The following is an 18,456-nucleotide window of genomic DNA, read 5'->3' as shown; positions in this document are numbered from 1 at the left end:
TATTTGACTTTTTAAAATGTAGATGTTCCAAAGGTCTGCATCAGTGGCTTGTAGGCTGTGTGTGGAAGCCAGGAGATGCTAAATGTGTTTATATTAATGAATGGCTAATTACCGTGAGACCGGCAGTTATTTGCTTGACAATCACCCGGCTGACAAAATTTTGTGACCACCACAGCCCTAGCCAGGCCAACAGGTTTGTGTCAAGAACTGCAACGCTGCTGGGTTTTTCATGCTCAACAGCTTCCTGTGAGTATCAAGAATGGTCCACCACCCAAAGGACATCTAGCCAACTTAACACAATAGTGGGAAGCACTGGAGTCAACATGGGCCAGCATCCCTGTGGAATACCTTGTAGAGTCCATGCCCAGACGAATTGAACTGTTCCGAGGGCAAAGGGGTGCATCATCTCAATATTAGGAAACTTTTCCTAATGTTTGGTATACTCAGTGTATAGACAGCTCTGTAGAAAAAGTTAACATGTATGTATTTTATTTCAGTTATAATTATGTTCACGTAACACATTTTTAAAAGCAATTTGACACACAAATTAAGTTGATACAAAAGTTACAATACAAAACATAGGTTACATTCATCACTTAAACACAAAAAAAACACAATCCACACAGCCCAGACAGGTGCACAAACACAACAACTTTAGACTTTTAACAGTAGGCTACACGACTCAATCGTCAGCTTATAACAATTGGATAACATTATTATTATGCACTCTGAAGCAAATGTTGTGTGCACTGGTAGTTCAATAATTTTGGTAAATATCATCCATGTCTGAACACATAGCCTATGGGGAAAAAAATAAGAACGTTTTAGCCTATCTTTTTACATGCATAGGCCACCAAAATTGCTTCACAAATATACTTGGTCTGAGGGCTAAAGGGGTGTGAAAGTATGTGATTGAGGTTTGGTGGAAATCACTCTTGTCATAACAGTGTCTGAAATATGAAAGTGTGGGTGAAAAAGTATGTGGTATTTACATTTTTATCAAACACAGCCAAATTGTGCCTGCAGTGAGGTTACATAAAGTTTACCTTTGTGCTATCTTGTAATTTGATCTTCTCGTTGTTCTTTGCTGGGTTTTGACTAGGCTTCTTTGGCACAAAGTCATTTTCGTAGACTGACGATCGGCTATCCGTCCGTGCTTTCTCCTTGGGTATGGCCATTGGCATGGCCTTAGGCTTGGTCCTCTCAGGCTTTTGCTGTGGTCTGTGAAGGAGAAGAGAATGTGGAACCTGATTATAGTTCAGTACCATTTTTACTATTTAAATGTTTTATTCTCCAACCACCCTCTACAGAAGCAAATTAATTTCCATGCTATATCATTGTTAAACTTTTTCTTACTTTTGGGGATTGCTGTACCTTAGGGACTCTGACATGTCACCTTGCCTTATTGACAACAACAAAAAACATCTCAATGTCAATGAGCTTGAACATTATTATTTGTTGTATGTAAAATACAGATGCAGAAATGACAGTACCTTAGAGGGATATCCAACGTGTGGAGATTAGAGCTGGCCTTTGGCCTACAGATAATGTAGAAGGGAGACATCGTTCAAAATGACAGTACCTTAGAGGGATATCCAACGTGTGGAGAATAGAGCTGGCCTTTGGCCTACAGATATTGTAGAAGGGAGACATCATTCAAAATGACACACCTAAAATGGTTGAATATGTGACATCTTCTCATCAACAAGAACCATACAAACCTCTCTCTGCAACGTCTTCTGCATACAAACATTACACATCCCAGAAAGACACTTCCAACTGCCAGAGCAGTCAGCATCCATGGCAGAACTGTGTTCAAAGAAAGACAGAGAGAGAGAGAGATAGAGAGAGAGAGACAGAGAGACAGAGAGAGAGTGGGGAGGGGGGACAAATGGGGAGGCAGAGGAGGAAGAAAGACTGTCACCGTGTGCAGATTCTAATGACATCAGAAGATTAAGAACAGACATTCTGTACTGAAAGCTTGCTTACACTGTCCAGCTGTGAATTTTGTGTCAAGGGGCAGCTGCTGGATGTCAGTGGCCAGTGAGTTACTGGCTACGCAGGAGACATTTGGTCGACTTTCCACAGGCCCAGTGAGTTCTGCTGACACAGTATTATCTCTGTATATGGTGATGGAAGTGAAGGAGGATGGGAGAGTGCTGCTTCCGTTGATCGTCCAGCGCAGAGTGGCATTAGGTCGGGCTTCTGCTCTACACACACAGGTCAGAATCCCACCCTTCAAGGAGCAAGTGGAGTCAGAGAGGATTGCTGGGGGGACTGGAGCGACAAAATGACACAAAGTGGTGATTTAATTTTAAAAAATTGTAAGTGAGAAGCAATGACAACAGAACTACGTTAGGGTGGGAAGGAGTCTGTTCTTATATTTTACACCCATAACCAGTTGCTAGAATTAGCATTTCAGTGTACAAATATAATGCTAGTTCCATTGGAAACTGTGCAACCAGACAATGGCCAGGTCGCAATAGTAAATGAGAACTTGTTCTCAACTTGCCTACCTGGTTAAATAAAGGTGAAAAAAATTAAATTTTAAATTTTAAAAATAGACACATACAATGAGATACTTACAGTTGACATCCAGAAACAGCCAGGCTGACTGACTTGATCCAATATTGTTTTGGACAATGCAGGAGAATGAAGAGTCTCGGCTAATGTTGGGATAGGACATTTTTCCCTGAGTTGAATTCGTTTGGATGCTTTGGCCTCCCTGTCGTCTGATCCACACATACTGGCCTGGCTGGGGGTTGCTGTCAGCAACACACTCCAGATTGACACTATGACCTTCACTGACTGGCTGTTCATCCGCCATCATATTCACACCTACAGGGGCATCTGTTAATGAAGTAGACAGACATGTATTGGTACTATGTAGTTGTTTGTTCTGTAATATGGTATATGATGTGAACAGAATAATTACACAACTGAGTACAAACAAGAAAGACCAAAAACGTACACGAGATGTTAAGAATGACTGCTTGACTCTCAGTTTGGACTGTAGCGAATTGAGCTGTGCATTTCATCTCTTTTTTGTGCAGTTGGCACGTTCCTCTTCCTTGTATTGTCTCAGTGGACACCCACAGCCCTCCCTTTTCCTCCATTGACGTCACCGCTGTAGAATTTACAGGCAAGCGGCTCCAGTGAAGGGATGGAGGAGAGGATGGGCAGGAGTGCCAGACACTACAGTTGGCCTGGAATAAGGCTCCATCCACCATTGCATTCTGCATGGATAACGCAGGAGCTTTTCTATCTGCAAGTTCAAATAAATGATTATTAGCGGGAACCAAAGGCAAACAAGGCATTACCAGTTCCCCATGACTAATGATTTAACACCCTGTCTGCAATTCTCATTCAGTTTTAACATAGTGCTTTAACTACTGACCACTGTCACTCCTAAATACAGATGTCAAATGAATGAAGTACTGTTCATCTAATCACAATCTGTTTGTTTTTCAGTTGTTCAACTACAACAAATGTTCAATCTAATACACCTCTCCATGAGTGCGCTTACTTTCAATTGTAATTGTTACGATCTGATGATGGAACAGTTGTGTAGCGGACTCATCAGGGTTGATCCACATGTAGAGCTTGAGGTTATTGTCTCTCCACGTCACACTCTCAAACCTCAGTGTACAGTCCCCCTCTGCTGAATTGCCTGGCACTGATGTACGCCCTCTAAAACTGGCCCCCACACTGGTCGGTTCCTTGCCATCATAAAGCTTAGGATAGTGAACGCTATGATACTGGTACCAGATGACCCTGTGGTGGGGGGCGGTGTGACAGGACACTTCTACACAGCTGCCATCTACTGCCTTCACAGTATTGGGCACCTTCACCATCCAACAGTGACCAAGCGAGACAAGTGTGCACCCTGAGGAAGAAGGCCTAACAAGTCAGTTCACATTGCATCAGTTCTCCTTTATTACTTTGCCAGCCGTATTAAGTGGAGATTGAATTAACGTCCCCAATTAGAGGAATCGAATAGGGTTGATCTGCAGAAGTGTTTTCTCAGTGCAACAGAAAGTGTTGCACTGCAGGACAAATATAACAGCTGCATTGAAACTGCATCTAAACTGAATTAGCTTGGCAGTGCCAGTAAGCACATCTCACACATTATGTGACCACAGGTTAAAAATACTGCATGTGGTTCTGTCGTCGTCTTTCTTCATACATGTAGCACTTTCAGCAAAATCCATTGCTAACAATAATCAGAGTCAATAATTGGGTTCCATTATAAAAGCTTCAAGCTTGTCCAAAGCAAAAATAAAGAGCATTTACTGTACGTACTGTATTTATCTACATAATGTCCACATACACTATTTAACAAAGAGTGACATTTAACGGCTTATAGCTAGAAAGTTACATTCAGATCATTTTGATGCAAACGTAAAGTTTTACCACGCAAGCAAATGTCATATAATAAGATGTGTATAACATACCTGTGATGAAGCTGAGGATGTCCATTAGAGTCTGTGGTGTCTTTAGTCTATTAGGGTCCTGACACCATGTGATGCTTAGGATACTGACGTTTAGAGCTATAAAACAAAAAAAGGAATCACCCAATCAATTCATTAAAGATAAACTCCACCCAAAATCAATATTTAGTCCATTGTTGACATACTCCCAAAATGTTTTGCTTGTCAGCAATATTTTGAAAGTGACATATCTTGAAGACCTGTTTGCTGACAGGCAAAACATTTTGGACTATATCAACAATGGACTAATGAAGCAAATACCAATAGATCGTTTTTGGGTGGAACCTTTTTTTATTTGTATTTATTTGTATAATCTTTTTTAGGGGGTAGATCACCTTTAATATCGCAGATAGATTGTAGCTTCCATCAATGTAATTGTCTGCATCATTTCCGATCCCCCATATATGTCTTTTTTAAATATGCATGTATATGCAGTACCAGTCAAACGTTTGGACACACCTACTCATTCCAGAGTTGAACTTTATTTGAAATATGTTCTACATTGCAGAATAATAGTGAAGATATCAAAACTATGACAAAACACATGTGGAATCATGTAGTAACCAAAAAAGTGGTAAATAAATCTAAATATATTTTATATTTTATATTCTTCAAAGTAGCTCCCTTTGCCTTGATGACAGCTTTGCACACTCTTGTAGGTTAGTCCGAACTTTTGACTGATACTGTACATACATTCATTTTCCTTAACAATCTACACACAATACCCCATAATGACAAAGAAAAAAATTGGTTTTCATTTTTTTGTTAAAAATAGAAAACAGAAATAAATGTAAATAAGTATTCAGACCCTTTACTCAGTACTTTGTTGAAGCACCTTTGGCAGCGGTTACAGCCTTGAGTATTCTAGGGTATGATGCTACAAGCTTGGCACACCTGTATTTGGGGACTTTCTCCCATTTCCTCTCTGCAGATCTTCTCAAGCCCTGCCAGGTTGGATGGGGAGCGTCGTTGCACAGCTATTTTCAGGTCTCGCCAGAGAAGTTCGACCTGGTTCAAGTCCGGGCTCTGGCTGTGACACTCAAGGATATTCAGAGACTTGTCCCAAAGCCACTCCTGTGTTGTCTTGGCTGTTTGCTTAGGGTCATTGTCCTATTGGAAGGTGAACCTTCACCCCAGTCTGTGGTCCTGAGCGCTCTGGAGCAGGTTTTCATCAAGGATCTCTCTGTACTTTGCTCCGTTCATCTTTGCCACGACCCTGACTAGTCTCCCTGCCATGTGGAAAAAGTCAAGGGTTCTGAATAGTTTCCTATGGCAAGCTGTATGGAGTTAACACCTTACAGCTGGCAACCGGAGTCAGTGTGCATGAGCCACAGTAGTCACTAGAGCGCGATGGGACAAGGACATCCTGGCCGGCCAAACCCTCCCCTAACCCGGACGACGCTAGGCCAATTGTGCTCTGTCTCATGGGTCTCCCCATTGTGGGGGATCGACCTTCTTGTTGAGTGTCTGATAATCTACCATTTACAGTGGCAAGAAAAACCATGTGAACCCTATGGAAATACCTGGATTTCTGCATAAATTGGTCATAAAATTTGATCTGATCTTCATCTAAGTCACAACAATAGACAAACACAGTCTGCTTAAACTAATAACACACAAACAATTATAGGTTTTCTTGTCTTTACTGGACACACTGTGTAAACATTCACAGTGCAGGGTGGGAAAAGGTATGTGAACTCTTGGATTTAATAACTGGTTGACCCTCCTTTGTCAGCAATAACCTCAACCAAACGTTTTCTGTAGTTGGGGAGCAGACCTGCACAACGGTCAGGAGGAATTTTGGACCATTCCTCTTTACAAAACTATTTCAGTTCAGCAATATTCTTGGGATGTCTGGTGTGAACCGCTCTCTTGAGGTCATGCCACAGCATCTCAATTGGGTTGAGGTCAGGACTCTAACTGGGCCACTCCAGAAGACGTATTTTCTTCTGTTGAAGCCATTCTGTTGTTTATTTACTTCTGGGTTTTAGGTCGTTGTCCTGTTGCATCACCCATCTTCTGTTGAGCTTCAATTGGCAGACAGATAGCCTTACATTCTCCTGCAAAATGTCTTGATAAACTTGGGAATTTGTTTTTTCCGTCGATGATAGCAAGCTATCCAGGTAGAAGGCCAGCATGCCGGAGTCGCTTCTTCACTGTTGACGTGTATTGCGGGTACTATTTAATGAAGCTACCAATTGAGGACTTGTGAGGCATCTGTTTCTCAAACTAGACACCTCTTGCTCAGTTGTGCACCGGGGCCTCCCACTCCTCTTTCTATTCTGGTTAGAGCCAGTTTGCGCTGTTCTGTGAACAGTACACAGCATTGTTGGAGATCTTCAGTTTCTTGGCAATTTCTCGCATGGAATAGCCAAGAATAGGCTGACGAGTTTCAGAAGAAAGTTCTTTGTTTGTGGCCATTTTGAGCCTGTAATCAAACCCACAAATGCTGATGCTCAAGATACTCAAGTAGTCTAAAGAAGGTCAGTTTTATTGCTTCTTTAATCAGAACAACAGTTTTCAGCTGTGCTAACATAATTGCAAAATGGTTTTCTAATGATCAGTTAGACTTTTAAAATTATAAACTTGGATTAGCTAACACAACGTGCCATTGGAACACAGGAGTGATGGTTGCTGATAATGGGCCTCTGTACACCTATGTAGATATTCCATAAAAAAATCAGCCATTTCCAGCTACAATAGTCATTTACAACATTAACAATGTCTAAACTGTATTTCTGATCAATTTGATGTTGTTTTAATGGCCAAAAAATGTGCTTTTCTTTCAAAAACGAGGACATTTCTAGGTGACCCCAAATCTTTGAATGGTCGTGTACAGTATTTCCGTGGACCCCCTGCAGTACCTCCGCTGTGCAGCTTTTATTTTTTTTAATTGAACCTTTATTTAACTAGGCAAGTCAGTTAAGAACAAATTCTTATTTACAATGACTGCCTACCAAAAGGCAAAAGGCCTCCTGCGGGGACTGGGGCCTGGGATTTAAAAAAAATATATTAAATACAATATAAATACAGGACAAAACATAAACAAGCGAGACAACACAACACTAGATAAAGAGAGACCTAAAGACAACAACATAGCAAGGCAGCAACACATGACAACACATCATGGTAGCAACACCACATAACAACAATATGGTAGCAACACAACATGGTAGCAGCACAAAACATGGTACAAACATTATTGGGCACAGTCAAAAGCACAAAGGTCAAGAAGGTAGAGACAACAATAGATCACACAAAGCAAAATCTGATGGCCGAATGGTAAAGAACGTCTCGCCGCTCGAAAGCTAAATCTGATTTTTTTTTAAACGACTCACAACGCGGACAGTGAAGAAACACTATGCACACACACCGGACTCTACCCACACACTCACACATTCTTACACTGACACTCCAACACATACACACACACAATCACTCACACACAACATGTACGTACACACAGGCACACATTCGCCACACACCACAGGATTTTGGTGCCACCTTAATTGGGGAGGACGGGCTCATGGTCATGGCTGGAGCGGAATCAGTGGAATGGTATCAAATACAACAAACACATGGTTTCTATGTGTTCGATGCCAATCCATTCGCTCCGTTCCAGACATTATTATGAGCCGTCCTCCCCTCAGCAGCCTCCACTGCCACACACACACACACACTTAAACACTCATCACACACGGTGCTGCTACTGTTTATATTCTATCCAGTTGCCTAGTCACTTTACCCCTACCTATATGTACATATATATCTCCATTACTTTCTACCCCTGCATATCGACTCTGTACTAGTACACCATGTATATAGCCAAGCTATCATTGCTCATTGTGTATTTATTCCTTGTGTTACAATTATTATTATTAATATTATTATTATTATTATTATTATTATAGTATTATAAATTGTTGGGAAGGGCCTGTAAGTAACTATTTCAATGTTAGTCTACACCTGTAGTTTACATATGTATTTTATTTGACACACACAAACACGCATGCACGCATGCACACAAACACTCTAACACACACACATTCTAATATTGTAATATTGTATTATTTTACATTTTATATAGTATATTTGTAATAATAGAGTATTAATGTCATGTCTTGTATGATGTATTGTTTTATTTATGATGTAGGCTGTGGTTTTGTTGAGACGTAATTATTTATTTCCTGTTTGTACCACAGGAAGAGAAGCTGCTGCCTTATGAGGATCCTAAGAACTACCTAATACTAGGTCCTGTGGGGCTCAGTTGGTAGAGCATGGCACTTGCAATGCCAGGTTTTTGGGTTCGATTCCCATGGGGGACAAGGTTGAAAATGTATTCAAGTCGCTCTGGTTAAGAGTGTCTGTTAAAAGGTATGTACTTTAAGTAACCAATGACTATATTTGACCAGACAAATACATTACTTCCTGATGTACTACAGGATGTGAAACTGCCATGGTGTCACACCCTGACCATAGTTTGCTTTGTATGTTTCTATGTTTTGTTTGGTCAGGGTGTGATCTGAGTGGGCATTCTATGTTGTGTGTCTAGTTTGTCTGTTTCTGTGTTTGGCCTGATATGGTTCTCAATCAGAGGCAGGTGTTAGTCATTGTCTCTGATTGGGAACCATATTTAGGTACCCTGTTTGGTGTTGGGTTTTGGTGGGTGATTGTTCCTGTCTCTGTGTTTGCACCAGATAGGGCTGTATAGTTGTCTTTATTAAAGAACCATGAATAGAAACCACGCTGTGTTTTGGTCCGCTTCTCCTTCAAATCAAGAAAACCGTTACACATGGCCAGAGACCCTTCCTTGTTTCTACTTCTGTCAATATAATTTTGGTTTGATTAAAGAGGATTTTTTTTTAAAAATGTTACCTTTATTTAACCAGGCAAGTCAGTTAAGAACACATTTTTATTTTCAATGACGGCCTGGGAACAGTGGGTTAACTGCCTGTTCAGGGGCAGAAAGACAGATTTGTACCTTGTCAGCTCGGGGGTTTGAACTTGCAACCTTCCGGTTACTAGTCCAACGCTCTAACCACTAGGCTACGCTGCCGCCCCTATGTGGATGGACAGTTTCTTAGACATCACCCCGGTGAATTAAAATGAGATAAATTGAAAACAATATCAAGATGTATATTATATCTATAGTATATTATGTGGTAGGTCCTATGGGAAGAGGTTTCTGGAAATAAATCCCAGTCTACCCGCAGGCTGCAAAATGACATTCTAAACCATAATTAGACAGCAGATCCATGTATGATGACCTATGTCAACCAATGAAAACACTGTTTCTAACATTAATAAATGGCAAAAAAGACACTCAAAAAAGTTATTATAAGGAATAGGATTTTGATGTCTCTCCTATATCTAGGAGATATAAGATAGCTCAGGAAATATGTTGGTTTCTTTGGACACATATACCCTAAATATAACCTAAAATAGTTTTACCTGGAACCCTTTTTTTTCTAAGAGTGTACAGACATACCATCATATTTACATTTCCCAAAATGGTTTGTTCAACCTATCACTGTCATTGAAATGTTGTCACAAATCCCCATAAAACCAGAGATGAACATCATGCCTTACCTTCAGAGGAGGTGGTGAGCGTGTCTGTCTGAGTTGGCCCTCTGTTCTCTGTCACAAAGCGAAAACCACTGCTGCACATCATCCTCCCCTTGTTCTTTTCAAACAGGAAACTCACTGAATCTCTCAGAGCCTACATTCCAATTGGCGAACAGTTTGTTCTAATGTTAGCTTTCAAACGCACCTTTGTATTTTTTAGTTTTTTTTGTGAAATACTATTGGTGCATTCAGTGATATTATAGTGAGTTTAAGAGTTTTAAATACCTTGAAAACATTAAAATCATAATGCTGTGAACAATTACATAGGCTACAATAAAGAACAATAAGGTGGACATTTAATGTGTTTATTTGTTTTGTGGTGAAAAAAAACTGCATTATACTTTCATTAAGAGCAATATATCTTTGTGAAAGTACAATAGGCCTACAGTAAATTCATGAAAAACTTGAGAGACCTGCAGGTTATCCACCTCCAGTACCTTTCTCATTCTGTGTGCCTACATTTCCCAGCACACACCTCTCTTCCTGCAGGTAGGAACCGCTAGACGCCTCCTTTCCCCCGTCCACGGACCGCTCGTTCTCCTTCTTCATCCACTTCTTCTTCTCCCAAATCACACTGAAATACAACACACCATCCCCATCCTTCTTTGCAGTGACTTCTCCTGGAACTGTAGCAGTGTCAGCGATGGGACTGGGCAGGCTGGTTCGGTCTGTCTCAGAGATGGCTTTGGCGGAAGGCAGGGGTTTGGGACCCGGATTGGGGGCCTCTAGGTCTTGTTTGCGTCCCTGTCTCCTGGCCTGACATGGAATCATGCTGTTGGCGTATATGTCTTCTTCTGGCACAGGAGGATCCTGCAATAACATACATTTATAGTCATTTAACAGACTTCTTTCATTATCAAAATATTTCTAGGATAAATCTGATGATGCGTACCTGTGTCCTCTCACTACTGGTCGGAACTAGGTTCATCACCACATCACAGTCGTAATATTTGTATTGACCTCTGAGTACTGTAAAACAAGGATCCCAAACCCTGTGAAATCACGTTCTGTGAAATCATCATACAACAAATCAAATAACTATAAATAAGTGTACACTTCAGAATCAGGAACTATGTTAATGTAGAGCACGAAAAGTGTAAAGACACAAATATGTGCAGTATTTCCGGAACATTTTACCTTAGGAGAAACAGTAAAGCACATATCAGTGCTGTCATTAATGTCGAAACAAATATTGCAGTGATGAAGATTGCCAAGGAAACTTGACCTAGGGGTGAACAGAAAAAGCTTTAATCGATAGACTTGCAAAAGTTATTATCAAGGTTATCAAGATCATCATTGTAGTCAATTATGGTGTCCAAACCTCTTGTGAATGAGATCCAACAGAGCTGGTTCTGAGGCAGACCAGAGTGGGCGTGTCTTCCTCCTGTGATTGATGGGTGGTGAGGGAGCTTCTCAGGCCTGTGCTGTCCATTGGTGTTAGTAAACTGATTGACAGGCGTTCCAGACAATTGCCCCTCCACTTTGGGAGAGGGGTTCCCATGACTCTCATAGGTAAAGTTGATCTGATCTGCAGTTCTGATGCAGCTAGAGGAGGGCAGGATCTGTGGAGCAACTATAGACAACAGATGAGGAAGACAGTTAGGTCAAAGATATTTGTAACTAACCCGAGATAGTTCATCTGTGTTGTTTTCAATGGGAGAAAATTAAGCATAGTGGGTAGAACGAGCAAGGAAGTCGGTAGAGCCAAGCAATAGCTAGCAAGATCCTATTGGTGGGTTCTAGCATGTATTTACATATTTCTGTTAGGGAACACCTTCGCTGTGAAGTGTGCGTGTGCAAGAACTCAATTTGCCATTGCAGTCCTTGTAAACAACACAACTTTTAGAAACTTTGACAAAGGGTCACATTTACAGAACTTAGTGCACTCTGTTCATAACAGATTCTAGTTTTGGGAACCGAAAACTGCATTGAGATCAGGCTTGGTGTTAGCCAAATCAGGTGGAAGTGGAACTCGCTAAGCAAGCAGTGTGTCATTCTTTACAGTGGTGACTAGTGACTCAGATCTACAGCTGAGCTCAGCTCAACGCTGGGTCACTGTTGAGTAAGTTTGAGGGGTGAATTTAGCACATCGGTATGTGTGAAACTTACTCCTCAGCCGGAAGTGTCCCCACTTGAAAGAGCAAATAGCTGGCTCAAGTGGACACCTGTTCGTCAAACATCTCATTCCAATATCATGGGCATTAATATGCAGTTGGTCCCCCCTTTGCTGCTATAACAGTCTCCACTCTCCTGCGAAGGCTTTCCACGAGATGTTGGAGCATTGTTGCGGGGACTTGCTTCCATTCAGCCACAAGAGTATTAGTGAGGTTGGGCACTGATGTTGGGCGATTAGGCCTGGCTCGCAATCGGCATTCCAATTGATCCCAAAGGTGTTCGATGGGGTTGAGGTCAAGGCTATGTGTAGGACAGGCAAGTTCTTCCAGACCAATCTCAACAAACCATTTCTGTATAAACCTCGCTTTCTGCACAGGGGCATTGTCATTATGAAACAGGAAAGGGCCTTCCCCAAACTGTTTCCACAAAGTTGGAAGCACAGAATTGTATAGAATGTCATTGTATGCTGTATCGTTAAGATTTCCCTTCACTGGATCTAAGGGGCCTAGCCTGAACCATGAAAAAGTGCCCCAGACCATTATTCCTCCTCCACCAAACTTTACAGTTGGCACTATGCATTCGGGCAGGTATATACAGTATATCACAAAAGTGAGTACACCCCTAAGTGAAAATGTCCAAATTGGGCCCAATTAGCCATTTTCCCTTCCCGGTGTCATTTGACTCGTTAGTGTTGCAAGGTCTCAGGTGTGAATGGGGAGCAGGTGTGTTAAATTTGGTGTCATCGCTCTCACAGACTGGTCACTGGAAGTTCAACATGGCACCTCATGTCAAAGAACTCTCTGAGGATCTGAAAAAAAGAATTGTTGCTCTACATAAAGATGGCCTGGGCTATAAGAAGATTGCCAAGACCCTGAAACTGAGCTGCAGCACGGTGGCCAAGACCATACAGCGGTTTAACTGGATAGGTTCCACTCAGAACAGGCCTCGCCATGGTCGACCAAAGAAGTTGAGTGCACGTGCTCAGCGTCATATCCAGAGGTTGTCTTTGGGAAATAGACATATGAGTGCTGCCAGGATTGCTGCAGAGGTTGAAGGGGTGGGAGTCAGCCTGTCAGTGCGCAGACCATACGCCGTACACTGCATCAAATTGGTCTGCATGGCTGTCGTCCCAAAAGGAAACCTCTTCTAAAGATGATGCACAAGAAAGCCCGCAAACAGTTTGCTGAAGACAAGCAGACTAAGGACATGGATTACTGGAACCATGTCCTGCGGTCTGATGAGACCAAGATAAACTTTTTTGGTTCAGATGGTGTCAAGCGTGTGTGGCGGCAACCAGGTGAGGAGTATAAAGACAAGTGTGTTTTGCCTACAGTCAAGCATGGTGGTGGGAGTGTCATGGTCTGGGGCTGCATGAGTGCTGCCGGCACTGGGAAGCTAGAGTTGATTGAGGGAACCATGACTGCCAACATGTGCTGTGACATACTGAAACAGAACATGATCCCCTCCCTTCGGAGACTGGGCCGCAGGGCAGTATTCCAACATGATAACGACCCCAAACACACCTCCAAGACGACCACTGCCTTGCTAAAGAAGCTGAGGTTTAAGGTGATGGACTGGCCAAGCATGTCTCCAGACCTAAACCCTATTGAGCATCTGTGGGGCATCCTCAAACGGAAGGTGCAAGGTCTCTAACATCCACCAGCTCTGTGATGATGTCATCACAGAGCAGTGGCAACCTGTGAAGCTCTGGTGAACTCCATGCCCAAGAGGGTTAAGGCAGTGCTGGAAAATTATGGTGGCCACACAAAATATTGACACTTTGGGCCCAATTTGTACTCACTTTTGTTGCCAGCGGTTTAGACATTAATGTCTGTGTGTTGAGTTATTGAGGGGACAGCAAATGTACACTGTTAAACCAGCTGTATACTCACTACTTTACATTGTAGCAAAGTGTCATTTCTTCAGTGTTGTCACATGAAAAGATATACTCAAATATTTACAAAATGTGAGGGGTGGTGTCACGGCTTTCTTCCTGGGAAGGGGAGGCGGACCAAAACGCAGCGTGGTTATAGTTCATGGTTCTTTAATAAGAGCCACTAAACATGAACACAACTACAAAACAGGAACCGTGAAAACAGTCCCGTGTGGCACAAACACTGACACAGGAAACAATCACCCACAAAATACCCAAAGAATATGGCTGCCTAAATATGGTTCCCAATCAGAGACAACGATAAACACCTGCCTCTGATTGAGAACCACTCTAGGCAACCATAGACTTACCTAGACAACTAAACTGAACACAACCCCATTAATCTAATAAACCCCTAGACAAGACGAAACACAATAAATCACCCATGTCACACCAAAATAATAAAGAAAACAAAGATAACTAAGGCCAGGGCATGACAGGTGGACTCACTTTTGTGTATATAGTGTATACAGTATATATAAAATGTTTTTCTCTTACACTAAAAGGGTATCATTTTCACAATTTCAGAGTGTTATTTTGACCCCAGTGTGTGGAAATATCATATGACTTTTTACAGATCACGTTTTTTGACTGCACTGCCCCTTTAAAGTATGTTCACAGGATATGGAAGTGTAACAACTTACATGTCACATCTATGTTAGTAGTTGTTGAGTTGTCCACCCCATGCTTGTTCTCTGCTTCGCAATAGTACCGCCCACTATCATTGATAGCAATCTTATTGAAGGTGAAGCTCTGTCCAGATCTTACAATGACTCCCTCACTCCCATTGACTCTGTACCAAGTGTAGCTCACTGCTGGGTTGGCATTGCTGCTGCAGGTCAGAGTCATGGAGCTGCCCTATACCACTGGACCAGAGGGACTGACTAACACAGTGTTCTTGGGAGAAACTTATAGAAAGAGCACACAATGTTATTCATGTTTGACTGAAATAAAACCAACCAACTGATGCTAATATGAGGTGGAAAAAGTCCAATTGATCTTACTAGTTTCAGGTGATTTGACATTCTTGGCATCTTGTTGTTTGTAGAGAGCAGTGCAGGAGATTTTCTGTTCATAATGGAGGTATAAAGCAGTTGTTGTGTCTTTGGCATCATTAAAAGTGAAGACTGTTATTTTATCAAATCAATTCTCTGTAATTATTATTACGTGATTAAACTAATCACGTAAATGTAATTAACTATGAAGTCGGGGCACCAAGGAAAATCTTCAGATTACAAAGTTATAATTTTCCTAATATAACTCTTCAGATAATTTAATATCTGATCAATTAGTCTTCTAATTAATGAATTATCCTTACCTCAAGTCAGTCGCATTCCAAACGTCGTAAATTGTTGGTTATCTGCACGAACCCAGCCTTTACTATGAATCATCCATACACCAATTGTCTTAATCATTTATTTACTAACTAACTAAATAATCACAGAAATGCACAAACAAACAGTAGGTCTGTTACTAACAAATGATAGGGAAGATTCCCTAGTGGGCTAAGCCGATATGACGGCTTGGTGGACAAAGGGAAGTGGGTGTGGACTGAGCGAGAGCGGGAAAGACAAAAGGGATGACTACACACACAGGTGATAATTATATTAATTGAAATGCTAATCCTTTGCACATGAACACACACTCACTCGGGAATAATTGCAATCAATATATATTTACGCCCAGGTATCGTCGGGATCTCTGTTAGAATTGTCAGTCGGTCTGCTGGAGAGTCAGTTCATCCGCATCTCTTTCTCTCTCTCTCTGTTTTCCTGAAGATCAGTCTTTCGTGGTTAGAATGGATACTTCAGAGTACCATTCAAAAATATTCTCATATGTAGATGTTTGGGCAGTTGTCGGTATCCGCATCCCAGGTTTACATCATTGCTAGCTGCAGACTAGTAATTAGTATCTAAGATTTTCTCATATCCTGTAGGGATCGAAAGTCTCAGAGTTTAACCAATTCCAGCAATGTAGCCAATGCTCCACATGGTATGGTTAAGAATTCAATAACTTTTCGCAATCACAGCTCACGTTGTGGGTTTGCTTAGTCTAAACTTAAACCTGTGCCACCTCATGTTCCACTGAGGTACGCGTGGTCTAAACTATTCGCAATCACAGCTCACGCTGTGGGTTTGCTCAGTCTTGGTACTCAAACCTGTGCCACCTCAGCTGACACTGAGGTATGCGTGGTCTGAAGAGGAATTTCTTAGGAGGGGTTGTAACAATAGAAAAGAATATTTGTAACAATATAATTCATAACAATAGAAAAGGTGGTTCTATTCGTAACAATAGAAAAGGTGGTTCTATGATGCCTGATCATGGTCTGTGCTCACGGGGGCGGGCCAATGACTTAGTTAAACTTTTAAGGGAATAGAATTCTCTCACATTAAAGGTTTAACATCACATTACATAATTTCACAAGTAGTTTTATCTTTACTCATTCATTTTATATAAGAATTAGATGCAAACCCCATAATTGAGAAATGTTCACATCCAGAGAAAAAAGTTGTGTGTGTTTCCTGTCCTCTCTGAGGTCACAAAATGAAACACCCTCGTCATACCCGTCCCTTAAGTGTCCAAGGACCATTCCCACCTTCTCACAAGTGGACATTTTGTTTCAAATGCCCATTTTGGGGATTTAGGAGATCGCCACGTGAAATCCTTTGTTCTCTCTGTGTCTCTCTTTCTGCATGGCCAGGGGGAGAGAGTCTCCTGCAGGAATTTACGACCTGAGATAACAGAACCTGGATGTAGGAGAGAGTGAGAAGCCATGATCTGTACCCAGAAAGGGCCACGTCATGACACAGTGAAGGTCAAAGCAAAGGTCTTGACTTTAGTTTTATCCTGATTCTCCTGTAGTCCCTCCTCACTTTGACCCAGTCTGGGGGTCCATGTCAGAGTTGGGGGGAGAGAGGGATAAGGGGTTGCAGCAGAGCAAATCAACCTCACTGAGGTGCCCTCCCTCACCTACACTGTAGCTGGGGTTAGAGTTGGTGTGGGGGGGAGTGTCTAGACTAGAAAGACATGTTACTAGCTCAATGAAACAAAAGGAACAAACACACCCACTATGAATGATAATCAATGAATTGTTCAATAAGATGTGGAAACAAAGTCTATAATTACAAATACGTAAATACAATTTCATGTAGTTTTGTCGAGGTAAAGAGTATAGAATCATGTGTGGTCAATCATACAATTTAATTGGGTAGCTTAATCAAATAAAAACAAATCAAATGTTATTACTTACAAGCCCCGGAACCGACAGTGCAGTTTAATAACATAAGAGAAAATAAGAGATAAAAGTAACAAGTAATACAAGAGGAGCAGTAAAAAAGGGGGGTGCCGATACAGAGTCAATGTGCGGGGGCACCGGTTAGTTGAGGTAGTATGTACATGTAGGTAGAGTTAATTAAAGTGACTATGCATAGATTACAACAGAGGGTGGCTGTGGTGGTGAGGGGGGGGAGTCAATACAAATACTCTTGGTAGCCATTTGACTAGATGTTCAGGAGTCTTATGGCTTGGAGGTAGAAGCTGTTTAGAAGCTTCTTGGACCTAGACTTGGCGCTCCGGTACCGCTTGCCGTGCGGTAACAGAGAGAAAAGTCTATGACTAGGGTGGCTGGAGTCTTTGACAATTTTCAGGGCCTTCCTCTGACACCGCCTGGTATAGAGGTCCTGGATGGCAGGAAGTTTGGCCCCAATGATGTACTGGGCCACACGCACTACCCTCAGTAGTGCCTTGTGGTCGGAGAACGAGCAGTTGCCATACCAGGCAGTGATGAAACCAGTCAGAATGCTCTCGATGGTGCATCTGTAGAACCTTTCCAGTCTCCTGAGGGGGAATAGGTTTGTCATGCCCGCTTCACAAATGTCATGGTGTGCTTGGACACGGTTGGTTTGCTGGTGATGTGGACACCAAGGAATTTGAAGCTCTCAACCTGCTCCACTGCAGCCCCGTTGATGAGAATGTAGGTGTGCCCAGTCCTCTTTTTCCTGCAGTCCACAATCATCTCTTTTTTCTTGATCACGTTGAGGGAGAGGTTGTTGTCCTGGCACCACACAGCCAGGTCTCTGACCTCCTCTCTATAGGTTCTCTCATTGTTGTCGGCGATCAGGCCTACCACTGTTGTGTCATCGGCAAATTGAATGATTGTGTTGGAGTTGTGCCTGGCTGTGCAGTCATGAGTGAACAGGGAATACAGGAGGGGGCTGAACATGCATTGTTCTTAGTGTTCTTGGGCACAGGCACGATGGAGGTCTGCTTAAAAGATGTTGGTATTACAGTCTC

At 42.0% G+C, this 18,456-nt stretch overlaps 1 protein-coding gene and 1 pseudogene across 3 annotated transcripts; both read right to left on the bottom strand.

The window, feature by feature from the left end:
* Nucleotides 1-472: 472 nt before the first annotated feature.
* LOC115114824 (sialic acid-binding Ig-like lectin 5) lies at nucleotides 473-10,184 on the bottom strand. Of its 3 annotated transcripts, XM_029643324.2 has the most exons (12): nucleotides 10,080-10,184; nucleotides 4,455-4,550; nucleotides 3,527-3,886; nucleotides 2,972-3,265; nucleotides 2,587-2,850; nucleotides 1,990-2,277; nucleotides 1,722-1,809; nucleotides 1,583-1,627; nucleotides 1,494-1,538; nucleotides 1,357-1,401; nucleotides 1,047-1,221; nucleotides 473-799 (listed from the first exon to the last, which is right to left on the bottom strand). In XM_029643324.2, exons 1-12 carry the CDS (start codon nucleotides 10,159-10,161, stop codon nucleotides 758-760), a joined length of 1,824 nt encoding a protein of 607 aa, XP_029499184.2. In that variant the 5' UTR covers nucleotides 10,162-10,184; the 3' UTR covers nucleotides 473-757. The 3 variants fall into 3 exon arrangements, with proteins under 3 accessions (XP_029499184.2, XP_029499198.2, XP_029499192.2); XM_029643338.2 differs by lacking the exon at nucleotides 1,494-1,538; XM_029643332.2 differs by lacking the exon at nucleotides 1,583-1,627.
* A 4,579-nt stretch (nucleotides 10,185-14,763) lies between these two features.
* On the bottom strand, nucleotides 14,764-18,178 carry LOC135562997 (nectin-4-like; annotated as a pseudogene).
* Between the last annotated feature and the right edge of the window lie 278 nt (nucleotides 18,179-18,456).

This window comes from Oncorhynchus nerka, linkage group LG3 (assembly GCF_034236695.1).
Source record: "Oncorhynchus nerka isolate Pitt River linkage group LG3, Oner_Uvic_2.0, whole genome shotgun sequence".
Lineage (NCBI taxonomy): Eukaryota > Metazoa > Chordata > Actinopteri > Salmoniformes > Salmonidae > Oncorhynchus > Oncorhynchus nerka.
This window is presented reverse-complemented; position numbering and strand designations above follow the sequence as displayed.

Bases quoted from the DNA above. Each gene is read 5' to 3' on its own strand.
- LOC115114824 (XM_029643324.2), bottom strand. From the start codon at position 10,161: ATGATGTGCAGCAGTGGTTTTCGCTTTGTGACAGAGAACAGAGGGCCA. The intron at 2,851-2,971 runs GTACGTTTTTGG...CTTCATTAACAG, and splicing joins AGTCATTCTTAACATCTCGT to ATGCCCCTGTAGGTGTGAAT. The intron at 1,628-1,721 runs GTTTGTATGGTT...CAATATCTGTAG, and splicing joins AGAAGACGTTGCAGAGAGAG to GCCAAAGGCCAGCTCTATTC.